Source organism: Ictalurus punctatus, chromosome 14 (genome assembly GCF_001660625.3).
Source record: "Ictalurus punctatus breed USDA103 chromosome 14, Coco_2.0, whole genome shotgun sequence".
In the NCBI taxonomy this organism is placed as follows: Eukaryota; Metazoa; Chordata; class Actinopteri; order Siluriformes; family Ictaluridae; genus Ictalurus; species Ictalurus punctatus.
In genome coordinates, this window is record NC_030429.2 from 14,263,818 (window position 1) to 14,291,763 (window position 27,946).

The following is a 27,946-nucleotide window of genomic DNA, read 5'->3' on the forward strand; positions in this document are numbered from 1 at the left end:
ACTATTCATCAGATAATACCCCAGTGTGTGGCACAATAGAGTCTTTAGGATAATTATGAGACAAGGTGCTAATAAGTCAAATATATTGGCCGACAAAGTGTCAGGATGAGATTGAAGCAAAGAACACCACACAGCAGGGTGAAAATGATCATTGATATTTGAAAACAATCAGGTTTGGTATATGTGGTGTGCTTGTTACTCAACTAGATGAAAATTTCACTAAATCTCAGGTTCCCAACAGGCAAAGCCATCTGTGATGTTGTGTTAGCCCAGGACACTATTTTTCTTGTGACACGCAGGTTAAGTCAGTGTGGCGTGTGTATGGTGTGGGCGTACACATAATCTACAGAACAGAAACATAACCAGCCAGTGACACCTTAGCAAGTTAATCTGCAATAGCCGATTTTTTTTTTTATTCTTAGCTTGTATAAATAACTCGGAAGACATGTAGAATATGTAGAAAAAAACAACGGGTTAAGCCGTGGCCTTAGCAAAAGTGTATTAAGCCACTGAACTGTGTTTGGATACGCCTCCTGTCAGTCATTTTATACACGCTCTACAGGCCACCATATATCCTGGGGGTGAAGCTTCGTGGACACGAGCAGGAATCATAGAATGTCTAACCCACTTAACTGTTCGAGATCTAATTTTGAAAATAAAAAGACTCTTACCTAATGAAGCTTTAAGGACTTGAATTGCTTAAAATGCTCCTGCCTTTATTAACCATTATTTATGCTACATGTGTGGTTTCATTCAAGTAAACTATCAACAGCATGGGTTTAGATCTGTGCTGACATCTCTGACTGGATCTACTTTGGAGTTTATGCGAGCCAGCCAATCAGAACTGAGCATTTTCTATGGCTGTGGTGGCTTCCATAGCTTTAATAAGCTATATGAGTGGTGGATGAGAGGGCTGTTTAATGCTGAGAGATCAATGACAGATCACTGTGCGTCTGTACACATAGGGACTGCAGTTAGCGCAGGTCATACCCTACATTTGTCGCTCTCTGCCACAGTGTTAATAATGGCTGTTAAGACAATGACCTTCTGCCATTAAAGATCCATATTAAAGTCTGCTCTGCTCGGTGTGTCTCTTCTCTCTGCAGCAGGTAATCCTCTGGTGTGCTCAGCGGCTCGGTTTCACTGCAGGAACGGCCGATGTGTGGATCGAAGTTTCCTCTGTAATGGCCAAGACAACTGCCAGGACAACAGTGATGAAGAGAACTGCCTTTCCACAGCAGGTATCTAATAACACACACACACACACACACACACACACACACACACACACTAGTCCAGTGAAACCCAATACACAATTTATTCATTTATATCTTGTTTATTTGGTACTGAGTTATTCTAGTAAAGAACAGTTTTTTTTCTTTGACTGAGTTCGGTACTGATTTCTATACAGCACCACCTTAATTCACACCAGACGCATTTACAGTATAAGAACGATTTCCAGTATGAGTCAGACCTTTCAGTTACACTTTCATTTTAACAAGTGTTTCAATCCACGCCAGCTGTGTTAGGTATGCGTTAAACAAAAATTGCACTCGTTTCATGTCATTTCTTTTTTTTTTCACTCTGGTGAAAGTAAATGACGCATAAACTCGACAGGAATCCACTGATATGACACAGGGACACTTTCTATATGTAAACTTCATTTGGAATCATCATCTACAAACGTGTCATTATTGTGCAACCTGTAGTTGTATGTAGGGTTTGTATGGTAGGAATAGTCATGGATGAGCTGTGTTGTAATCACAGCTGGAACAAATTCAGCTCTCTCCATCCACTATGTATATTGATAAAGTTGTACATTCGGGCATTCGTTTTCCTGATGAGAAAAATGAAAGCACGCGGCTGTGTTGTCGTGTACAGGACGCGTGCTGTATGGATTCAACCGAATTTGTGCGGAAAAGCCTGAAGAGGTTTCACAATGTCACCAGGAGCATGTGTACACATGGCTGAAACTGAATGAATGTATTGAATCTTCAGCATAAGGATGAAATTTAAGAGTGTGTAATGCCTGGCCTTTATCCAAAGTTTTTTATTGCATGGTTATTTATCATTTCTATATTTTGCATTTTTATATGATTACAGTCGCTCTCATTTCTTGGTGCAGCTCGCCAAATTTGGAAACTCAGCACAGATGTGGTCTTCAGAGCACATCAAGGACATCAGTAAACACCCTCTCTGTTCCTCTCGCTCTCTCTTTGTCTGCCTGTCACTGTCTTACACACAATTTCTGGTGACTCTCTCAAAAACACATCCAAAGAAAAACTGCGCACATACACACACAGATACACACACTTCCTGCACGGCAGACTCGCTATAATGAAACGCCAGCTTTCCTTGAGCTCTGAGCTTCTAGCCTGCCTTCCCCTAATAAGAACAGAGCTGCAGGTGACAGATAAGACCTACACCATCCTTTCTAATGCACCTGAGCCCCATCACCTCTCTCTCTCTCTCTCTCTCTCTCTCTCGTTCTCTTTTGTTCTCTTTCTCCCCCTGTCTCCCCCTGTTGGTCCGCACAGGGCAAGATCTTTTCTGTGTCTCTGTTATAAGGAAAAAATAAAGACAACTAGTGAAAGAAGTTGGGAATAAAGCAGGAGACCATGTCTAGCCATCCTCAATTTGGCAATTGGTTGTTCTCGTTCTCTCTCTCTCTCTCTCTCTCTCTCTCTCTCTCTCTCTCTCTCTCTTGCTCTCTCGCTCTTTAGCTTGGCTGATTTATTGTTTGGCGCTGTCTCATTGCCTGTTAGCAGTCTGGGCCTCATTTATTTATCTGTTTGCTAATGGATCCTTTGGAACAGAAGTCTTGAACAGCACACAGCAGTGGGTAAACAACACAAAATGTATTTACCGTGAGGAAAAGCAACGTTGTTAAGGGATTGTGGTGAAAGATGCAGCAAGAATCGAAGGAAATATTGGTGTGAATATTTTATTGCAGATAACTGGGAAGAGTTATGTGAAATGGGAGCAGGGGAGCCTCTGTGAGCAGCTTGAAGAAACCTACAGTTAGAACAGTAAGATGAAAGAATGACTCAGCTGCAACTCGTGAAATAGGGAAAGCAGTTTGGAAGAAGATGCAGGGAAAGCGAGCTTCTCAGCTGCATACATTTAGCTGTGGGTGGTGCAGTGGATTTAGCTTCACAGCCAAAAGCAGAGCTTGCACATGTTTAAAGCTCAGCGAGGGGAAGCAGCACTAGCTCTCTCTGGTGGATAGCCTTGTTGACCCCGTGTCCGGTCACTATGGCCAGTTCAGTCGTTGGGCAATTACTTTGGATCCAGCTTTTATAAAATGTCACATGGAGTATAAAGATGACATGAGCTGCATGTAAATTTAACCCGCAGTACAAATTAAGTTAAAAAGATCTAGGATTCAGTCCCAGCCGGGGAATTTTTTGCTTTTTTGCATTATGTAGGGGAATTTTTACCAAAGAAATTCACAAACGTTTTAAATGTGAGCCAATGATAATAATAATTAAAAAAAAAGAACTGTGCGGGTTGTAAAACGGAGGAGCTGTAATTATTTAGTAGCAGTCACATTATACTTATGCTTTGCTGTTTTCCTAATGTTGATTGTAGCTCAGTTGCAAAAAATCAAACCAACTAGCTAACTAAGTTAAACATAACAGTTTTGCACACAAAATGTAGCCTATCACATCTGATGCTAAACTGTTTCTCACAGCATTGAAATGAATGTCATTTTGCTTTTCTTTACACATATGCACATATCTTTTGTCATTAGAAATGGATTTCTAGTAAGTCTGAGCTCTATCTGCTAATTAATATGTATTTTATTACATTATATCGTGAGGCAAAATCATCAGGTAGGTAGCTGGTCTTTGATTTTAATACAGTTCAACTTCCGGTGCATATCATGTTTGTGTGTGTGTGGAGAGAGAGAGAGAACAAGCGTCTTATGTTTCCGTCCGTTTGGCCCTCCCTTTGAACTTTTTGTCCACCACAAAGCATTTATGTACAAGAGAGCGGCAAAAAAAGAGAACACCGTCGAGAGACAGAGAAAAGGAGAACAGAGTGGAGATGGAGACTAAGCGTGAGATCAAAAGGTCTTTGATTGTATGAGAAGCTATGTGTACATGTGGATTCCTAAAAAAAAAAAATTTTTCTTTTAAAATAGGGTGTCCACTGGTCCTTAAAATGTCTTACATTGTCCGAAAGTAAATTTGACAAATTTCCAGAAGTTGCTCCAGCATTTTTTAATCCTAATCCCTGTCTAATGCATCTATTCTATAGGGTCGATTTACTATAAGCAGAAATTGAGATATATTTCATGTTTCATCGTAAGATAAATCTAGTTTTACACAACATCACAGCGTTGCAGTTTCCATCATGTTCTCATAACCAACATGCCAATTTCAGCTCATTTTCCACCAGAATTGATGAGGCACACGTTTCACCCTGTGATGTGTTGACTGTGTTGACTTACTGGCCCAAACTGCACAAGAATGCATAAATATTTTATATTGTGCAGTATTAAACCTGAGGAAATATGCTTGATGCGTGTGCATCTGGTGTAAAAGTCTATCTTGATTAACACAGCAGTGTACTGAAAGGGACGCAGCTGTGGTGCTGTACCACGTCTGGTGTAAAATGAGCTTCAGATGGGCTTTGTTCTAATCGTAGACGTTCAGCTATATTATAGCATTGCAAAGTGTTCTGTTGTCTAAACAGGAAAGTCAAAATATAAACCAACTACAGGCCTATTAACTGTTATCTCCATTCAGCAGCAGAATGACTAAATAATAATATATAATATAGCTAGAATTACATTAGTTAGCAAATTTCCTGTATCAGGCATCACTACAGCTAGGATATGGAGTAGCTTAGTATGTGTAAATTAGAGGTTAGCAATCAGTGCCACAAAAATGTTCACTTAAGCTAAATCTTCTATCCCTTTTTGTGAAAAGCAAAAAAAAAAACACTGAGTGAGTGACAGTTCTGTGGGTGGAAATGCCTTGTTGATGACAGAGATCAGAGGAAAATGGCTAGATTGGTTCAAGTTGCCAGGTAGGACATAGTAACTCATATAATCAGTCTTCACAACCGAGGTGAGCAGAAAGTGCATGCATAAAACATTGAACACTGAGGTGAATGGGCTACGACAGCATCATTCTCCTCTGATCTCTCTCATCAGCAAGGCATGACAGCCTGCAGCCCCTCCACACACACAATGTTTTTTTGTTTTTCGCACCATGCTGTGTAAACTTTAGAGACTGTCGTGTGTGAAAATCCCAGAGGCCTGTAAGTTATAGAATTAGAGTAAGTTTTGAGTTGACAAAACCAAACAAATCTAACCTGGGTTCATTAATAAGGTTAACAGATTTCATGACACTGGTTATCAACTTTCTCAGTCAACCCTGAATCAAGGTCTTCTCAAACAGTCAGTAGCATTCAACATGGAAAAAAGCAGGTGTGCATAATTTCGGTTTAAATTATTATGCGGTAGTATGAGGAATTTAAACCTACAGTAACCACAAAAAGCAACACCGTTTCCAAAGCTTAGTTTACTTTTACAGGATCATAATGAGAATAACCAGATGAAGACTTATAACTCCAACATATTCCATGTCATTTCATTTAAGGTTTTTTTTTTTTTTTACTTAAATACTAATAAAATAAATATCAATTTTATCAATTTGTGAAAATATATTAGGACAGGAATAATGCCATCAGATTTTTTAATGTGTGGCTTAAGAAGCCGGCAGAGATGAACTATACCATCTGCCAAAAATCGATATCTTTCTTACAGGAAAAGCCAGCACAAACACTAAAGGGTTAACTTGCATGCATCAGATTTATATCACTTTACTCACAACTGATTGGTCCAATTTGGGTTTGAGTTTTCTTACCCAGAATAAAACCTGGTTAGCCTTGGAGCGTAAGTTACCATGGAGATGAAACCCACTAAAAACCAATACACCTTCTTGAAGAACCAGAGTTGCTCAAACTAAACTCAAACTTATCTGGGTAGCCACCTAAACTGGCATCATGAAACAGGCCTCAGGAGATCAGCAGTTTCTGAAATACTCAAACCAGCCCCGATGGCACCAACAACCATGGCACGATCAAAGTCACAGAGATCACACTTTTTTCTCCATGTTTGATGTGAACATTAACTTAATCTTAATCTTGACCTGTATCTGCATGATTTTAATGTTTTCAGTGCTTCTGCCACATGATTGGCTGAGCGGCTGTGGCTCAGGTGGTAGAGCGGGTTGTCCAATAATCACAGGGTTGGCAGCTCAGTTCCCGGCCCACATGTCTCCACATGCCGAAGTGTCCTTGGGCAAGACACTGAACCCAAAGTTGCTCCCAATGGCAGGTTAGCACCTTACATGACAGCACTGCTGTGAATGGGTGGATGAGAAACAGTGTAAAGCTCTACAGGTGTTCCTATTAAAGTGGACAGTGAGTGTACATGCTAGTTGTACAACAAATGTATTTTATGTATTGCATATGATAGCTAAATAATTTGTATATTTTCTATATAGGGGCACTTGCCTCATTTCTCTTGATCTCATCCTTACATTTAGAGGAAGATCATTTAGTTCCTTTTCTGTCTCAATGATCAGTTCCTTTTAACAGTAATGGAGGTCCAGCAGTAACGCATAAGATAGAAACAGGGCATTCATCAAAAAACTGTGAATCACCTGTCAGTGTCAGAGTTACTCAGTGTTGGCGTCACCACTGCAGCTAAGACCAGAAGCTGTCAATGCTTACAATATTATCATGATATTTTTATTTATTCATTCATTTGTAAATACATTGAAATAGCTTGGTATATCATCACTGCAAATTTGCTTTTGAATTACATGTAAAGCAGATTTCTAAAAGTCTTTTAAAGTATTCGATTTAACCTGACAGTACCTGCAGACGAACCTGATGGCATACGAATGTCTGCTGTTGATTTTCACATTGTATAGTCTCGCTGTAGCACCGCTGTCCACTGGGCCCAGAGAGCATCATTTAAAGCATCTTGGAAATATCTGCAAATCAGCAGAGAGCCCTGATCTGCCAAAGCATATTTCACATGTGATTATGGGTCCTGCACATATTTTGTTGTTTTTAATCAGTGTAGAACAGGCTGCTGAGGGACGGTCTGGGAGGTAATTATGTCCTTGCTGGACTCCACTGACAGCAGACTGACATTTCATTTCATAAGTTTCATTAATCTACAGACGGACACTGTCAACAAGAGCAGTTCAGGCACACACACACACACACACACACACGCATCCAAACTGAAGCCGGGTTCACACTGTATGATTTTGGCCACGATTTGGTTATCTGAGGCAAATTTTGAGAATCCTAAAAGGTTCCTATTACCCGAGGCCAAAATATGTAGTCTCTGATCGCTAGTTTGACGTGTTCCCCCGAGAGATGATTAGCGGCCGTTGCGATCAAATATTTCCTCCTATTAAATTCTGGCAGGGTCAGAAGATTTGAGGCACAGTCCTGTAGTGCGGCTTATCCAACTCCGCACCAGTCTTCTTGCGTGCGTCCGTGTTTCATGTCTTGACTGTTGTACAGTCTGACAAGCAACAGCTGCAAAGGACTATCAAACATCGCACAGTGTGCACCCGGCTTTACACACATATGCAGGGCTGCAGTGTCTTTACTGAGTTAGGGATTCACCAGAAGTCCCGGTATTACTTTGAAGACTGAAGAAATGTACGACTGAAATATCCACACACTGTGAGTTTAGACCATATACAGTGACAGAATTATTAGTACCCTAAAATCCACTTTAGTACTCTAAAATCCACTTTAAAAACACACTTCAAATTTTCCACTCAGAGAAACTATTTTTCAGATGTTAATTTTTAAATAATTTTCTCTCCGAAAATATGTATGGACAAGGAATATTTTGAATCCATTCAAACTATTTGTAATTCTTGAAAATATTGTTTATATTATTTTCATTTGCTTTCTGGCCTCAGAAACTCTGCTGTTGTCTGTAACCATGTACCATGAATGAATAAATAAATAAATAAATAAATAAATAAATAAATAAATAAGTGTGTAAGGATAAAGCAAATAACAGTTTTATCTTCACTATTCCTCCGTCAGCCTTTCTTGCCTCTGCTTCATTTACTCTAAAGAAAAACTAGCGCATATGGGTTATCACGGAGTGTATATGGTGCCAGAGAGTCTAAATGAACACACTGGCAACCAGAGCAGTTCAAAGAGACTTCTGATTTATTCATAGAATAACAGAGGCTTTTATAGGTACAAATAGCCATGCACAGGCATACTGCTGTGTGGAAATAATATGGCAGTTGAACTGTCTGGCCACATACATGAAAAACATCTTAGGCAATACAAGAATGTACAGCAGTTGTTGAACATATATGGTGTGGGTCGCTTAACCGAAAAGAGGAAGTACCTATGGTGACATGTTAAACTGGCACATCAGACAGATTCTGTAAAGTTCATGAGACAGAAATTAAACTATAACCTAAACATACTTATACATATCTGAGGGAATAGAGAATAGAGAGTTTCCAACAAAGAGTGATTTTTAACACATGTAAAATCTCTTTGTCATCCATACATTAAACGCATTGTCCACCATCCTGTGAGGAGGATGCTGAAGGATTGAATAAGCACTCACAGATCACAGTTTTAAAACTGCACAATTTGGTTAATTTGTGTGGTTGTCAAGTTTTAAACCAACCAAATGCTACTTTCATAACAACAAGCTGTTTGGAAGTTTTCCAACAAAGAAGCTTTTCCTGAGAGAATCTCACAAAATGCAGTGCCAATACTTCACCAAGCACTGCTAGAACAACATTTTTGCGATGCACACTATCAGCATACTTGTTTGTGTGGAGGGTTTATGTGTGTGTGCGTGTTTGTGTGTGTGTGTGTGTGTGGGGGGGGGGGTTGTTTGTGTGGGGGTTTGTGTGTGGGGGGGTTGTTTGTGTGTGTGTGTGTTTGGTTTATTTGTTTGTTTCAGCTCAGTAGCAGTTATAAGCTATACCCAAGCAGTAATGAGGAAGCACAGATGGATATTATTCCTCCTTTCTAAAACTCTGAGCAGATCTCAAAATCTAACCCATTAAACTCTGTGTGTGTGAGAGAGAGAGAGAGAGAGAGAGAGAGAGAGAGAGAGAGAGAGAGAGAGAGAGAGAGAGGGGTATCTACTGTTCACTGGTCTGTGCCAGCTTTGTAAAGCCACTGTAATTAACCATCTCTCCCTGTAACCATGGTAATGTAGTACCCACCTCAACTGTTCCCACACACACTCATGTGTCCTTTTCTCTCTGACACACTCTCACACTCACTCTCATTCACTCTCACCATCACTTTCATTATTCTTGCTTTCTTATTCACTGATTCACTCCCACACACACACACTCACAGTTACTGTCACATTGTCTCACTCGCCCTCGATCCTTTTCATTCTTGCACTCACTCTCATATACTCACTTTCTCTCTCACTCACTCACTCACTCTCTCTCTTTCATTCACACTCAATCTTTTTCATTCTTGCACTCTGACTCTCACTTTCTCGATCACACTCACACACTCTGGCATTCATTCACTCTCACACACTCTCACTCTCATACACACTCTCACACTTGCACGCTCTGGCATTCACTCACTCTCACACACTCTCACTCTCATACACACTCTCACACTCTGGCTCTCATACACACTCACTCTCTGGCACTCACTCTCATACTCTCTCACTTACTCTAACACTCACTCAATCACTCTCATACACTTTCACTCACTCTCATTCACTCACTCACTCTCATACTCACTCCCTCACTCTCATACTCCCTCACTCTCATACTCAATCACTAAACTCTCATACTCACTCCCTCTCATACTCACTCACTCTCATACTCAATCACTCAAACTCTCATACTCACTCCCTCATACTCACTCACTCCCTCTCATACTCCCTCACTCTCATACTCCCTCACTCTCATACTCAATCACTCAAACTCTCATACTCACTCCCTCATACTCACTCACTCACTCTCATACTCACTCACTCATACTCATACTCACTCACTCTCATACTCACTCACTCTCATACTCACTCACTCTCATACTCACTCACTCACTCTCATACTCACTCTCTCATACTCACTCACTCTCATACTCACTCCCTCACTCTCATACTCCCTCACTCTCATACTCAATCACTCAAACTCTCATACTCACTCACTCACTCTCATACTCCCTCACTCTCATACTCCCTCACTCTCATACTCACTCACTCTCATACTCACTCACTCTCATACTCACTCACTCTCTCTCATACTCACTCACTCTCTCTCATACTCACTCACTCTCTCTCATACTCACTCACTCTCTCTCATACTCACTCTCTCATACTCACTCACTCTCATACTCACTCACTCCCTCTCATACTCACTCACTCCCTCTCATACTCACTCTCATACTCCCTCACTCTCATACTCCCTCACTCTCATACTCCCTCACTCTCATACTCACTCACTCTCATACTCACTCACTCTCATACTCACTCACTCTCATACTCACTCTCATACTCACTCACTCACTCTCATACTCACTCACTCACTCTCATACTCACTCACTCTCATACTCACTCACTCACTCTCATACTCACTCACTCACTCTCATACTCACTCACTCACTCTCATACTCACTCACTCACTCTCATACTCACTCACTCTCATACTCACTCACTCTCATACTCACTCACTCACTCTCATACTCACTCACTCACTCTCATACTCACTCACTCTCATACTCACTCACTCACTCTCATACTCACTCACTCACTCTCATACTCACTCACTCACTCTCATACTCACTCACTCTCATACTCACTCACTCACTCTCATACTCACTCACTCACTCTCATACTCACTCACTCACTCTCATACTCACTCACTCACTCTCATACTCACTCACTCACTCTCATACTCACTCACTCTCATACTCACTCACTCTCATACTCACTCACTCTCATACTCACTCACTCTCATACTCACTCACTCTCATACTCACTCACTCACTCTCATACTCACTCACTCACTCTCATACTCACTCACTCACTCTCATACTCACTCACTCACTCTCATACTCACTCACTCTCATACTCACTCACTCACTCTCATACTCACTCACTCACTCTCATACTCACTCACTCACTCTCATACTCACTCACTCACTCTCATACTCACTCACTCACTCTCATACTCACTCACTCACTCTCATACTCACTCACTCTCATACTCACTCACTCACTCTCATACTCACTCACTCTCATACTCACTCACTCTCATACTCACTCACTCTCATACTCACTCACTCTCATACTCACTCACTCTCATACTCACTCACTCACTCTCATACTCACTCACTCACTCATACTCACTCACTCTCATACTCACTCCCTCACTCTCATACTCACTCTCTCATACTCACTCACTCTCATACTCACTCACTCTCATACTCACTCACTCTCATACTCACTCACTCTCATACTCACTCTCATACTCACTCACTCACTCTCATACTCACTCACTCTCTCATACTCACTCTCTCATACTCACTCACTCTCATACTCACTCACTCTCATACTCACTCACTCTCATACTCACTCACTCTCATACTCACTCACTCTCATACTCACTCTCATACTCACTCACTCACTCTCATACTCACTCACTCTCTCATACTCACTCTCTCATACTCACTCACTCTCATACTCACTCACTCTCATACTCACTCACTCTCATACTCACTCACTCACTTTCACAGTCACTCTCATACACTTTCACTCTCTCTCACTTACTCTCAATCACTCACTTATTCACTCTTGCACTCACTCTCATACTTATTTTCACTTACTGTTGCACTTACTCTCATTATTTGCACTCTGCTTGCATTTACTCGCACACTCAGTCATTACTCGGACATTTAATTTTGTAGTCACCCACTTGTATTCCTAGTCTAGCAGTTACTCTTATTCCCACACTCATGTGCACGCTCTTAGATGGTCCAGATATAAGATGCATGAAATAGCCAGTTTGATTCAGCCTTAGCCCTTAAAGTATGGTCCTAGTGATAAATCCTACACAGCTCTTTCTCTCAGGTGTACAGATACACATCAATACAGCTCCACACACCTTGATGACTGCTGTATTTTTTGCAAGGTCGTGTTTCTTTCTGAAGGGATATGGTTTAGAATAAGAACTGTACATTGAGGCATTTGAAAGTCGTCTTGTCCAGTAGAAAGTTAAATGACCTTGTCCTTGCATTTGGTTTTCTGAACTGAAAGTTGAAATTGTTACCCTGTTATTCTCTCAGTGCAGTCCATTCTGACTTGATCATGGCTGTATTCTACTCCCCCGTAAGCGCACGCCCTCCACAGTGTTGTAAGCAGCAGGGAAGTCATTTTGCAAAGCTGAAGTCAGTAGGCACATATAAACACAAAAAGTATAGCAAATTAATATTACATACAGGGATTGCAAGCAGTGAAAACTATACTGCTTTTCCAATTAACTTATTTTGTACATGGCTGTAATTACCTGGCTGTAATTTGGTTTGCAATTAAGCCTGTATTCCATCAGCATCACATTGAGAGCAGTAGCTCTGCCATGCCACACCAAACCCTTCAACCAGTGCACATATTTATTCAGTTAGATACAAGCTTATTTACACCCAGTTCTGCAGTAATACTGTATGGCATCATGCATATTTGCATGCAGCCACTTAGCATAAGCAGGTTTAGAGAGTGTAATGGTGCACAAAGACCTCTGGGATATTTGAGGGCTGAGTGCATTTACCCATCTGGAAAATGTTACCAATAAAAAAAAAAAAGCTTCTGAAAGATGACACGAGGACCGAATGTGAATGGCTTTACAGAGGGTGGAGGAAGAGTGATTGTGTGTCAGAGAGAGTGTGAGACACAGAGACACGAGTGGGAAAATGAGAGAGATGAAAAACTACAGAATGCGGGAGAGATGAAGAGAAAGGCTGGAGAGAGAGGAACAGAAAAGAAGGGCATTGATGAAATCGAGGATTATGTAGAGTAGCAAAAGGCAGGATATTAAAGGGCTTTTCCCTAGTCAGAGGGACAGAGAAAGTGGAAAACAATGAGAGCAGAAGATGATAGGGGAAAAGTAAACAAGAAAAAAACAAGGCAGTTGAAGAGCGCGTAAGGGGGTTCTCATTTTGTTGACTATGGAAAAGAGCTTGAAGCCTGAAAGTATGATAAGCTGGCGCACATGCAGTATACTCTCACACACATCCATTCACAGGAAGGCCTCCTACTGTCACACTATCTTAGAAATAAAAGACGATTTCATATCTATACACATTCTGAGACCTATCTGTCTGTGTGATTGAGAGGTCATGTGCCCATTCCTCTTCCTGTACAGATTTTTCTGCCATGGTGTTTCCCAGGAAACCTTGTAAGCTGCTCAAAATGGTAATTTTACTGTGCTCCACTGTGGATTTTATTTTTATCTTGAGTTTTTATTCCTCCCTCAATCCTCATCTCTTGCACTCCCTCTTTCCCCATGACCCAACTCTGATGATTTCCTACTGAGCAAAGAGCTAGCCAGCGAGAGAGAGAGAGGAGAAAGTGTTTCACCTTTCACTACTTCTGTGATCTTTGGTTCTCGTTTGCTCTCCTATACAGCGTATTAATTTGTCATCTGCAAGAGAGCCAGAGATGAGGGTGAGGACAAACAGTGTGGTTGGAGGTAATAATAGAGTGTGGGATGTTGATGATAATCATAGCCCCGGTCTTGTTCTTTTGATGCCTGCTTGCATACGACTGACTGTCATGGAGGTGGAAAATCTGATGCAAGGACTAATTAAACTTGCTGAATGTCAAAGATGGCATGAGCAGTGCAAGTTTATTCATGTGGAATGCATCCATGTCTGTTAAATAAGGATGAGAATATTTGAGAGTCCAGTTGCACCTCTGATTATTAATGTTGTCATGTTGCTGTATAACTTTAGTTCACGTTGCTGTATAACATCTTTGTATTATGATGATCAGGTCACATTGCTCCGTAATGTTGCTGCATGATTATTTTTACAGTTACATTTCATTTATATAGCACTTTTCTAGGCACTGAAAGTGCTTTACATTGTATGGTGGGGATCTCCTCAACCACCACTAGTATGTAGAATCCACCTGGAGGATGCAACAGCAGCCATAGTGCGCCAGAACGCCCACCACACACCAGCTATTAGTGGAGAGGAGAGAGTGATGTATACAATTCGGAGATGCGGATTATCAGGGGGCCATGATGGAGAAGGGCCAATGGGGGAATTTCACCAGGACACCGGCTATTGTCCTGAGATTTTTTTAATAACCACAGAGAGTCAGGACCTCGGTTTAACAAAAGAGGGTGCTGTTTTTCCAGCATAGTGTCTCGTCACAATACTGCATTAGGACCCACCCAGACCACATGGTGAGCACTCCCTTGCTGGTCTCCTTAATACCACCTCCAGCAGCAATCTTAGTTTTCCACAGGAGGTGTCCCATCCAGGTTCTGGACAGACTCAACCCTTCTTGGCTTCAGTGGGAAACCAGGCGAGAGCTGCAGGGAGATTATGGCTCTGGCAGTTATTAGTCAAGCTGCTGTATAATGATCTGTACAAAAGCTTGGCATGCATTAGATGCAGATCAATCTTGCTTCTTTCCAGACTGTTTTAGATACACTCCCGCGCTCTCGTTCTTCCCAGTGCATCATTTATGAAGGCTACTGCACTTTGTTGGGGCTATTTTAATGTACCAGCGAGTGGTCTTGTCTCTGCTGTTTACAAAGAGGATATGTCCTCTGTGTCTCTTTCAAACAAGTACACAGTCGCTTGATTTTTTTTTAATGGCCACATCAGTTGATGTGTCTGTCAAAACTGGGGGAAAGTGTGTATAAAATTCATATGTATGTAGGCGGTTCCTAATGGGTAATGCTCACACTGGAAAGAAACAGAGAAAGAGAGAGAAAAAAATGTGTATTTGCATGAGAGATGTACCAGGGATGTGCATCCTCATTACTAGGCTAATGGTTTTTCTGCTTTGTTCTTTACTTTTATTCTCTCTGCTGCAATTTCACAGATACTTGCATAATTGATCGAGGACAACATTCATTGGAATGTCTCTGTTCTCCTCACGGTAGTGCTGTAATAAAAGTTAATGGCCGTTACTGCTTAGGAATATAATTATCAAGTGGACATTATAGACATTATATTTAGCATTCACATTGCAAGCACATCATTATGATGGTAAAAATGGTACTGTCTTAGTAATCCAAGCATGGAGCATGAGCACATGGCTCTAAACATTGCGTTTGAACGCTCATAGACAACTGTACAGATCTGTTTAATTGTTTTATGCCCCGAGTTTCAGAGTAGCAGATCTTGTTAGGCATTCAGGTCTCAAAAGCCATGAAATTGCTTTGAAGAATGTGGGCTCTCTTTGCTTTCCTTTTTGAGTGAACGTTGGCAGTGTTTCTTTTCGAACTGTGTCTTCTTAATTCTCTCATGTTCTCTGGTTTTTTGGCAGGGGAAGGACCGAGAATGTCTGTTCATGGCCCGAGTCCTCTGCTCTGTTCCCCGAAAAAACAGAGAACAGACTCTAGTCTCTCAGCCTCTCCACTTCATAAGATGTCTATCCACCTCCCCCCTTTTATTTTCTCTCCCTCTCAGCATGCATGGCTGAATGCTTTCAGTGCTTTTCTACAGTATGCATCACGAGAGCCTAATTCACTCAGTCAAGTTCTTCTTGTTATTGATGGACGTAGATAAGAGATGGCAGACTACAGGACCTAAGGCTTAGCTGTAATGTATGAGCTGGATAACAGAGCTCAGTGGACATGTATTTAACACTGGATGGATAGAGGCCTTTTTGTTTCAGCTGAATCAAGGTTAAGAGGCAACCTCATAGAGAGAAAGCGAGAGAAAGCTCTGTTTGTGCTGGTTCTTGGCAGTGCTCACAGTTCTGTCATGGCTCTGGTTTATCAGACCATGACACGACTGGTGACTATGAAATGATGTCCCACTCTCTTTCTCACCCAAACACCCCCTGCTGAGCCATTTCATGCACACATAAAGTCTCGAATTCATTTCTTTTAGCCTGCTACTGTACGAACTGGCCGAAAGTGGCATAGCCCTTCATTATGTAGAATGTGATCTGGAGGAATGAGTTTGTTGCAGTACATCAGTTCTCATGTGGTTTGAGTTACTCTGAGGAATGCTGAGCGAGTTAGTGAGAGAGATTTAGAGATATGCATATTGTGTTTCAGTGGCAGGAATGACTTTGCTATATATCACGGCTAAACACTGATCACCCATCAGCAGTAGGAATGTGCATTTAGGCAGCTCAGGTACACATATTTTTGCACTTGATGAAAGGTAATGGCAGAAGGTCTTTGGCTAACATTTCAGGTTTTAGCAGTGTTGTTTGCTTGGGTCTGGCTACAGGGGTGTAGGAGCGATTTTGAACCTCGGGGGGAGGCTGAAATGCTAAAGATTTTTTTAAAATAAAGCACTGAAATGCTTATTCCTAATGGTTGTAAGAGGGTCTTTGCAGTGACAGAAGATTGAGAATACTCAGACTGGGGAGGGGAAATTATAAAGACTCGTAGCTCCAACTCAGCAACAGTGGGAGCGATCCTCACACCCCAGTCCTCGCGCCCCAGTCCCAAACATCCAACACGGTGTGACGTGAACTAGCTGGCGAACTAGTAGCCATCCATACAACTTGCAAGCTCTTCCTCCTCAGTCTTTTCTACTCCGATGACCTGCTGTTCATCCTCTGTCCTCTTCCTCTTAAAATATTGTAGGGTGCTCATCTCTGTGTGAACATTTTGACTAACGTTACCATTAAATTGTTTATGGACACAATGGCACAATTTTGGTGTGCTAGCTAGCTTGTAAACTTATGAATATTTGACAGTTTCATAGACTAAATAATTATTTCCACAGCAAAATTGTCGATCAAAACCAGCAATATCATAGGTTGAAATTAATGATGATCGAGAATCAGTTTGGCCAATATTTTTCCCGATATTTAATAATTTTCCCATAATCGGATATCGGTTTTTAAATATCGGTTTTACCGATAAATGGTGACATCTTGTGAGCATTTTGAGAATTGCTCACAGGAACGCCAGGGGAGAAGATGTGCACAGGTAAAGTATACTTGCTTTGCTTTAACTAATAAACTTTATTTAACAGCCATCCACGCATAAATGAGATGTGTTACATAAATGCTTGATATGTAGTTTAAGCAGCTTGGCACTAAGAAATAGAGACGAACTCACAGAGTCACGTAATCTGTCAAGTCATGTCACAAAGACGTAACTTTACATGAATTAAATAAAACCGCCTTGGATGAGTGCATGCTGGAAATAAAACCACTTAATTTTCTTCTCTGTCTCTTTTAACGAGATCCACTTGTTTAAATATCCCTAAATTATATTAACATTTACTATATAACCTTTATTTCGCTAATAAACATCAAAATAATTACAGCTCTGTGGAAATGAATTATTTATTATCTCACCGAGCAACCGCAGTTTGAGAATAGTTCTGCGTAAACGCATAGATAAAAAGCGCGCTGTCAGCAGGTATTTCATAATCTAGACTGACAAAAACATTAATAATTCTAATAGCATACCAGTTGAGATGGACTCTGTAATTGCAACAATGTATATGCCTACTTACTCCAGTGAATAATAGTCTAGACAAATAGTCGTCTTCACTCTTTGCCTAAACAGCACATAAACCTTTAAAAGTGTAGTTTAAAATGAATGATAACATTTATGCAAAGTTGATAGACTCCCCTGTCATTTCTTTATGTTCTCCATTTGAAAACATTAGAATGAATGAATAAATGAATGAGGTAAATGCATCATGCAGATCTGTGTGAGTAATCTGTACATTCCTTAATGAACGTAGCATTGCATTTGTCCTGCAAGCTTCATATCTGACCGCCTATATTCATAGAAATGCGTTCACCCTATAATATGGAGCAGACGTGTTTGAATCCTGAAAGAAGCTTTGCTGAGCTAGACTTATTACAGATTAGCTACATTAACTGTGTAGCTACAGCGCTGTGTCCTGGCTGATCGACTGCATTTGGGTTAGTGGGGAAATTGTTTAAATTACACTTGTGTGCTGTACATTGTTCAGTTTCCTCACATTGCTGCATGTTTTTGAAGCCATAGTTAACTAGAACAGTAAAGTAGTAGTACAGCTCTGGCCTATAATAACTGGTTCAGTCTCTGATCTGAAATTATTGTATGTTATCTTTTCAGTCTCTGTAGACTGCAAGTTTCCACCTAAACTGCCACTGTAAGTGTTACATTTCAAATAAAACATTACAGCTCCATTTCTGAAAGGATTTATATTTTGCTGCTTGGACTTCAATCAATGCTAAAAGTATTTGGTGAAGTTAAATGTTATTTCAGACATTTATTGTCTTGTCATGATTGATCATTGCAGTCACTCTTGAGTACTCAGGCTGTGCTTCTGTCCTCCTAGCATTGATTGTACAGGGAGCTCAAATCTGGCCAGAGCTATCATTACTTTTCTACCTGTCTCAAGTCTTCCATGTCTCAGTCCATTTCAAAACATTTCAGTCTCTCAAACAAAATTTGCCAAGGTAATGGATCACACAGCCTACTCATTCGACCTGTTTTTCCTCTCTTGTTAGTTTTGAGAAACTTGGCAGAGGTGTGACTTTATTTTTTGACTCACACAGGACTGAACTAATGTTCTTGTCTTGCCTCACTGTTCGCTGTTGTTCTGGAAGCTCTGGGCAACATCAAAGTGTCTATAACAAAGATTATGTTTTCACTTTGTTTCTTGTTGGCCTTGATATGAGCCTCCCTTCTCCATGTGTGCTAGTGGTTGGTGTGAACCTCAGGGGAGATTCGTTTCTTGTTCACTAGGTTTGGTCAATACGATGCACCCTACGCAGTAGTTCTGAGAATTTAAAAATATACAGTATAGGCATATTTTTCTGTATTTCCAGTATTCTGGGCTCATGTAGTTGTGTGTACGTGCATGAGTCCAGTCAGTACTGTAGATTTGTAAATGTAAAGTGTTCTTTCACAAGGAAAAAAGGATCAATGAAAAATCTAATGTAACACCACAGTCAGCTCCAATATGTCTGATGTTTGGTTCCGTTATTTTTGGACTGACGCTGTGATGTAAAACAAAGAAGGAGAGCAATTAGTATATAACAAGTCTTGTTGTGTAAAAAAGTGCCTCAAATCCCAGCCAGTTCCTAAAGGAGAACTTCACTATAAATTATTATTGTTTATAATTACTATTTGATCATCAGTGACATCCAATATATGTTTTGTAATTAAATTCTGAATAGACTTTTTTGGTTTAAACTTCTTTCTTCGTCCCCTAAATTACCCACAATCCCTTTCAACTACCTGCTGGTAGTGGTGCCAGTGGGGTTTAGCACTAGCTTCATCTCTACTTAAAGAGAGTGCTGCAGCAGCGCTTTAGTGCTTTAGTCTGTCCAACGCTCTCATCTCCCTCATCTGTACACTCTGCTCAAACAGATCCGCTTCCAAAGCTTTTGATCATGCTTGTCATCTTGTACATCATGAACATGCTGAACCAAGTCTCCAATGCTTCTATGTTGGATTTCTCAATAATAAGACATTGCTGGAAAATCACAGGAAAATGGTGAGTAAGAAAAGAACCTCTTGGTCTTTTGTTTGTAGGCACTAACCTAACCATTGTCCCTTATTTTTCAGATTGTTTAATTTTTGTATTTCTCTTATTAAACACACATTGTAACAGTGCAAGCAATATCCCCCTGTTATGTAAGTGTGGTGCACAACCACTAACTGCTGACAGGACTAACACAAATACAACAGCAACCAAACAGTTTGCACCAGAATCACTGATTACATCACAGATATTTCAGTAGAAATGCATTTAATCTGCTTCAGCATGAGGTATTCCTTTAAACAGACTACACTGGTATAGGACACTGTATGACTAACTATACTGTATAAAATATTCCAAACCATGTAACATTATGGGCAGCCATTTTAATCCAGTGGAATCACTTCTTTTCCTCAGCATAATTTAGTTCTAAACAGTGCACCTTATGCAGTAGTTCTGAGAAGGAGTGTGACGATACATTGTGACATGATGCATCGCAGTGTAGATACTTGACGTGGGAATGTGTGATACACATAGTGGAAATCAGCTTTCTATTAATTGTGCATCTAATGCGGTTGTGCTGTTTGAACACCAGAGATTTTAATCTGCTCAACCTTTAAACAAATATACAGCAAGCACACTGGACTTGATCACTCCAGATTGCAATGACCAACACACATTATAAGGTGTAACGTGGTTGTTTATCAATTAACAGTTTTAAACAGTTTTAAAAAAGCTCTTCGGTGTCTTCCAAACACCACCAGTCCCGTGCTGCTGCAATCTACAGCGCGCTATTCCCGGTGACAGTGACGCCTCAGACACCGCTCCAGTGCTCATGATTCAAATGAGACTTTCAATTCATTTTTGGGAGAAGTTATAAATTTATATATAATAATATATAAATATTTTATGTTTAAACATTATAGTGAACCTATAGTACATTTTGTTTACAGTATAAACGTCCGTTCGTAGCATTATTAAATTGTATTTAGTTTTATACGGAGAAAAATGTACATCGTTTTACATTGTTTACGATTCAGAAATTAAAACGAGCCTTTTCAGTCCAAATTTTGCTTCATTCTAATTTTGTTCAAAATATTCTGAGAACCTAATTGAATCGTGAATCAGGAATCAAATCAACTTTTGACCAGTGAATATCATTACACTCCTAGTTCTGAGTATTTAAAAAATGTCTTTGCCCAAGTGTATGTATTTGTGTGTTTCTGTTAATGTCCACAGTGTTACAGCGTTACACTCTGCCTCACCAATTGTAAACTAGAGCTGTAGTGAAAAGCTGCAATTTCTTTTCATGCTATTTTATAAAAACTAGTTTGTTAAAAATAATTTGGCTCAGCTTAATAGTGTGGTTTGACACAGGGACAGAAAGAGTGTGACATGGATTAATGGGAAAGGTTTTGGGTGAAATAGTTCTGCTGCCTCAGTGCAGTAACAAGCATATGTTATCAGCTACATTTGGGGTAACTGGAAAATTGTGCCCATTTTCTGCTCTTTGTCTAATGAGAAATTACAAGTATCTTCCTAGTGTGCTCTTTACACAGTGTGTGGTTAAGAGGAAGTAGGTGACAGAAGAGCTTGTGTGGTGCTGGAGAGGCTAAAAGATCGTCATTAACACACGTCTCCTCCTCTTCTGTCATTATCACTCCAGCCCATCTAGGAAGGCAGTCTTTAAGATGCCGGCGATTAAGGCAGACTGTCTTTTTTGTGTGCCAGTGAGGATAATGATCTTATTTAAGTTTGTGTGTGAAAGGCTGAAATCCAGTCATTAGTTCAGCAGGCCATTTTTGTCTCCTTTTGTGATGAAGTAGGGAATCGGAGAGAAGAGTCGGTAAAGGGGAAATCTGTAGAACAGCAGGTTTTAAACTGAAATGCATTATTCATGCTTGAGATGCAGGTTGTGGTCCAGCAGAAGTGGCACTGCATTATGCTGGAGGAAATATTAAAAACACCATTTTGACAAGCGATGATAGGAGAATCTTGCATTTTTGAAGTAAAGACTGCACTGTAGACTACCAATCAATTTTTGTGCAGCGTAAAGCATGCCTCTATGTGAGTTTACTTTTAAACTTTAAGCCTTGCTGATTGGCTGAGCTCCTGCTGACGGCTCAGTGAAAAATAGCTGTACCCTCCCCGAGCAATCATTGTTCTTTAGCAGGAGGCTTTTATGAGAGTGTGGACCTTTCGCCACCAGGGTGCCCACATATTCAATCTCCATGGCGACAGGATCCTTGCAAGGGCTTTGTAGTCAAAGCAACCTAACGGCTCCAGCGCAACCTTTGACCCTTTCCCTTTTCTCTTCTTTGTTCTTAGGAAAATGCTCTAGCTTTCAGACAAAGCAATACTCTGGTACTACCACACTGCAAGACGCATGTCAGTAGCTTTCATTCTGTTTTTCAGATATACGAGATTAAGGTGAACAAGACAGGCATGTGTAAATCATGAACAATGCCGTATGAAGAAGTTTTGAGCTTGGACAAATCAATACAGCACCAAGGCAGCACATTCCCTGAGCTCTGCAACAGATGTTCTACTGAAAATGAAATTAATTTGAACTCCGAATCAAGAATGCACTTATAGTTGAGTTGTAAATAAAGACTCATTTAAAGGAACACTCCTGCATTTTTTCCTCTGCGATTTAATCTCTATTCAGCATATCTGTAGCTCAAATACTACAACCACGGGCAAGAGTTTCTACAGGATAGTCAGTGAATTCTATCAGTCAACTTTTAAAATGAAATAAAGTGAATATACCATATACATTCAAAACTAAACAGTTACACTCTAACAGTAAAAAGGTGTTAGGATGAGACAGACAGGACAGAAAGTCTTACCAAAACAAACATGTAGTTTTCTGTAATTATTCTGGTTACTTATGCTTTCAAGGTTTTGTTATATCCATACACCATCATATTCGCACTGCATTGGAAACCCCTAACCACAAATTTGTCCATCTTAGTAAGTAGTGCCATTTTCCAAAAGTGTGAATTATACAGATTTAGAGCTTGATGATCAAATAATTCATGAAATCATTCCACAAAAATATACATTTCACATAAACATTTTTTGACAGAATTCAGCAACTGCCCTTAAATATCCAGTATAAGTGTGTTTTGTGTAGCAAGATTTCCATTATTTTCTCACTAAAGGGAAATGTCAAATGTTTCTAGTCTGCAGTATTAAGACACCACTGCTCGATTGATATTCGGATAAAAACATGAGTATTCCTTTAACTGATGAATAAGGTCCTCGTGAAAGGGCTTGGGAGTCGTGTTTTTATTCTGTATGTGAAGTTGACTGGATTTACACAACAGCCAATAGGGTCTGAGATAGGCCACACCCCCACCGTATCTAAACGAATTTTTTGGTAGCTTAGTGAACTAGATAAACACATAACAGCAGAGAGTTTAACAAGGGGCTGCATTTAACTGTGGAGATTTCTCACCGCCTTCACTAATGTCTGTCAACTTAACGAGAACGATATCCTAGACGACGAGATGCTGTGTGGTTTTGGAGCTATGCCATACATGGAGTTGAGGTCGAGTGTCAGCCGATGGTAATGGAGAGCTTCAGGAATCAGAATGGTACACTAAAGCTGAACGTATGCTTCACTTTTTACACGTACGCTAGGAATGTTAGGCGCGCCTCCCGATTTTTCTAACAGTGCGTACTCTGTACGTGCAGGTCACACGTGTGTATTTAATTATTTTGCACTATTTCTTCCACAAGGTGGCAACCAGTGACCCAGGGCCATTGATAAGGTGCTGCTATACAGAAAGACCCACCCCCAGAGTTGGGACATATAAATACTGGAGAGCATTTAATTGGATGAACTCAAGCCTGTATATATGTTCTATTATATACTATTGTATTGGAACTCAATATCTATGACTGGCAAATGACTACCTTGAAGATCTACATATTGCATATGCCTGTGGGAGTGTGAGTAAGAGTAAGAGCGAGTAAGAGAGATTGTGGAACTCATTAGAGTGGACGATTTATTATATAATGGAGAAATGGAGGTGATATGGAGCATGAAAGGCTTGGCGTTGAGCATGGCACTGAGACAGTGTTCATGGCCCAGTCATGTTGATGAGCTCCATCCATCTCTGAGGGGGCTGAGGGGGCATGCACCAGTGTGGGTGTATGTTCACATCTCTACTGTTTAAAGGACTCCTATATGCTCTCTGTGCTGAGAAACATGACGACGTGTAGCATTTTTGCTGGATAAGAGAGAAATGAATTCTATTCTCAAGTGCTGTGGAGTGTGTGTGTGGGTGGTATGTGGTTGGAAGGGTGTTACAGTTAGTATGACGGTCTTTTAGGCAGATTGCAGACTCTTTCTTTTAGCACGGATAAAAGCGCACCCACCCTGTTGGTGTTCTCAGAGACGACCCATGTTGGATAGGGTCTCTCTTTCCTCTACCTCACTCTATTTGTTTTTGTTGTGTTGTTTTTGGAGAGTTTCACTAAAGTGCTCCGTGATGCATGTGATGGCACATGTGGAAATATGCTGCCCCCTGTTGCCTGAGTGCCATCAGCATCACAGTACCATGCGCTTCATTTAAACTATGATTTTCACTAACAGTTACCCTTCCTACATTGTTAAATGCAGTATTTATTCTCAAAGGTTGTCTATTTTCAGAATGCATAGCATATTTTCATCTAGTCATTTATTTCTCAATCATGTTACATGAGTAAGTGCAATGAACAGTTGAGTGCTTCCTTCTAAAAGCATTTATATCCCATTTCAATATCTGTGCATGTGTGTGGATATGTGTGATGTTGCACTTATTCTAAAGGGGCTCTTGTGCTCTATATTTGTGTCAAGGGGAGAGTTTAATCTAATGCAGAGTGCTCATTAGCATTTCTATAGGCAGGTGTCCAGTGGGATACAGAGTGCTCTTTAAAACCACCATGTCTAAGCAGGCAGCTGCCATGTTTCTGCACTGTAGGACAAAGAGACAGATTTTAGACAAGAGTCCTTTCAACAGCCACCATGTCACAGTGATTTTGGTGCTGTTAACTAAACTTTGTGTAATTTAGATGCACCAATCAGATTAGATTTCACAAATACTACAGAAATATTTGCTTTGAATGCGTGTGATAGTAACTGACAAGAGGTTAATTAGCTTAGTTTGCCGCATTATTTCCCCAATACTCAGTAATCGATACTGGAAAAAGTGGTACTGTGTAAAAGCCAGCACTGCCAGCATGGTGTGAGAATTCTGGTTCTGACAAGTCCTTAGCTAAATCATTTGAGTTCATGATTGGTCTCAACTATAGATGTGCATGGGACTGTTTTTTTTTGTTGTTGTTGTTGTTGTTTTTTTTTTATCTCGCTGACAGAGTGAAACTAAGCAGCCCAAACATGTGAAAGCATGATAGTGCCCCTGTGTGCAAAGTGAGATCCATGAACACATGGTGTGCCAAGGTTGGAGTGGAAGAATTTGAGTGGCCTACACAGAGCCCTGACCTGAACCCCACTGAACACCTTTAATATGAACCAGAACACTGACTGCATCCCAGGCCTCCTCACCTGACATCAGTGCCTGACCTCATTAAAGCTCTAGTGACTGAACAGGCACAAATCTCCAACATCTAGTGGAAAGCCTTCCCAGAACAGTGGAGATTATTATAATAGCAAAGGGGGAATACATCTAGAATGGGATGTTCAACAAGCACATGTGTGTGTGATGGTCAGGTGTCCACAAACCTTGGGCAATATAGTGTATTATTTTTGTTTCTACATTTTCTAATGATTTAGTTGGTTCTATCTAATTGAAACTACTGTGACCCTGACCAGGCAGTTACTACGGATGTTGTAAATACATTGTGCAGCACTGCACCATACTTTACAAAAGGAAAAGTGTGGAGAGACTTTCTTGGGAGTTTGACAAGGTTTTTCCCACATTCTACAGGTTTCCCATCACCGTCTGCGTTATGGTTAGGTTGGCAGGCATGGTGCACATTCATGTGATCATGGCATTCTTTGTCATATAAGCTTCATATCTGACCACACTTGAAAGTGTCCACATGAAAGTAAAAACCTCTCACTTGTGAGACTTTTTGTTGCATCCCCTGGGATTCTAATCCCAATGCTCAACTCTCCTCTCAACCAGATGCTTTGTGAAAACTTTCTGCCACTGAATAGACCCTGGACAGACAGGGGGCCCAACAGAATCCCGTACTTCCTGTATGATTTTGGTATTTAAATGGCCTCTTTGTACAATAATCTATTAAGAAGCACGCTATATTTAATGTCCTCAGACTGTGCCTGGCGCATGTGTGTCCGCTTAATACGTTCGCAGATTATTCTGAAGCGCGGCACTTCATAGTTGTGAGTCATTACATGCATCAGATAGATAGCAAGAGATGGTGCAAACAAAGTCGGGATACCAAAAGAGGAAAGAAAAACATGAAAAAGAGGAGAGAGCAAGACGGGGAAGACAGCTAGTCACCCGGTTTTTAAAAAAATAAGGTGATTTATGTTCCCTGTTTTGTGCTATGATTGTGAAGCGAGCCCGTATGAAGCTGTTATAATTAACATAAAATAGAAAATCAGTTACTCACCCTGATGTTTATCCTTGGAAGTTGGAACACAATATTTCCAAGAATTAATGTTTTTCTACGCAGTCGAGCAACAGTAATGGAGCATTGAGCTTCAAGCGACAATAAAACTAGTCCGGTGTTGTATATATTCAAGCTTTCCGAAGCCTTGCAACAGCTTTCTGTGAGGCTTCGATCGAAATTTAATGTATTCATATAAACCTACTTTAATTGTCCCGAGTGAGTTTATGAGAGACGTGTTGTAACGATGTCCGATTCGTGAGTGAATTGTTTGTTTGAGTCGGTTCATTTCAATGAATTGGAGAATCCCGTTGGTAAAACCAGTCTGAGTGATTCATTCATGAATAGAACCGATTTGGTTCTCAAGTTCAACTCACTGATTCAATAATCCTGTCACTGTTTAACTAACTTCCATATTTCTTTCTGGAGCTACTGGTGTGTGAAACTTATTATTCCCTCAGTTAATAATAATAATAATAATAATAAGAAGAAGAAGAAGAAGAAGAAGAAGAAGAATGTTCATTGTTCTTGGTACTTGGGTAATAAGAAATTACAAGTCAACAGTTTATAAGAAATCCAGACAGAGTTTCTATAGTGTCTGTGTATGAGAGCGAGAGAGAGAGTACAAAGGTGTTAATTACTTGTACTGTATATATAGTTTCTTGTATATGGTTATAAATGCATAATTTCAGTTCATTTAATGAACTGTTCAAATTTAGTTCTTTATAGTCTCTTATTGAATATGCAATAATTGTTATGCTTATTGATAATGATTGTTTGTACACATGGCAATAAGAAAAGATAATTGGGGGGTGGGGCCTTGGGGGCCCAGAAACCCTAGCGGTGCCCCTGATGGATTCCAGTGCATTTTTAATACAAGATCAGAGATCCGTTAAGCTAGAGATTCTTATTTTCAATGCCAAACTGTTCATTCTGCATGTACCTCCTTAAATATTTTCTAGCTTCAGTTCAATATACAATGTACATTTGGAGAGAACATCCTGGCTGCCATATTTGCTCTCGTCTCAGTCCACTAAACAATCTGCTCATGTCACAGCTGTCTGTCCTGACGCTTTACTCAGTGCCGTCTCACTGATTGCCCTGCCTATCTGCTGCGCTGACATTTGCTTTTAGCTTCAGGATGTGCTGTACTATTTTCTCAAGCAGAGCAGACAGAGAGAAAATCGTAATTGCAGAATTAGTGCATTGAGACACTAATTTACTTAATATTTACATTTTTGTCTGTTGGTCTTAATGATTATAAATACCCTAATATCTTTGTATTTCTACCTTAAGGTACAAGATACAAGAGGAGTCAATGCAGATTAAAATATACAAAGCAGTGTCATAGTCAACATAGCTTTACTCTGCATTGTGTATAAATCTTTTTTTAAATATTTTGAAAACAGTGTTTCATTTTTACATACATTGATGGGATATATTAATAATAACAAGACTAAATTTATTGTTTTAATATTGGTGTTAATTTCTTTTGTACCTATGTTCCGTTTTGTTTTTGTATTACGATGTTGCTAACATTTGTGCTGTATTGTTTGTCTTTTACATTGCTGGTCTTGTCAAAGAAAAATTTCAAGCTGTATTGTATTGTAATCCGGCGATGTCACCAATGAATCTCCCTCTCTTTTCATACACAGGCATCTTAGAATTC

The 27,946-nt window shown here is 40.2% G+C and overlaps 1 protein-coding gene and 1 long non-coding RNA gene across 6 annotated transcripts in view; one reads left to right on the plus strand and one right to left on the minus strand.

Annotated features, from left to right (window-relative positions):
- The window catches only part of ldlrad3 (low density lipoprotein receptor class A domain containing 3), a 95,585-nt gene that overhangs the window by 56,981 nt on the left and 10,658 nt on the right, over positions 1–27,946 (plus strand). For 3 of the 4 annotated variants that reach the window (XM_053686041.1, XM_017485590.3, XM_017485588.3), the window contains one exon: positions 1,107–1,241. In XM_053686041.1, the coding sequence (XP_053542016.1) occupies positions 1,107–1,241 (135 nt within the window). The remainder of the gene's footprint in view (positions 1–1,106; positions 1,242–27,946) is intronic. The other variant, XM_017485589.3, reaches the window with a different exon arrangement.
- On the minus strand, positions 1,156–27,694 carry LOC108275037 (uncharacterized). Of its 2 annotated transcripts, XR_008397916.1 has the most exons (4): positions 26,281–27,694; positions 12,570–12,653; positions 12,333–12,445; positions 1,156–1,245 (listed from the first exon to the last, which is right to left on the minus strand). It is a non-coding gene; the product is annotated as an uncharacterized LOC108275037 (long non-coding RNA). The 2 variants fall into 2 exon arrangements; XR_006983635.2 differs by having other exon boundaries at positions 12,333–12,653.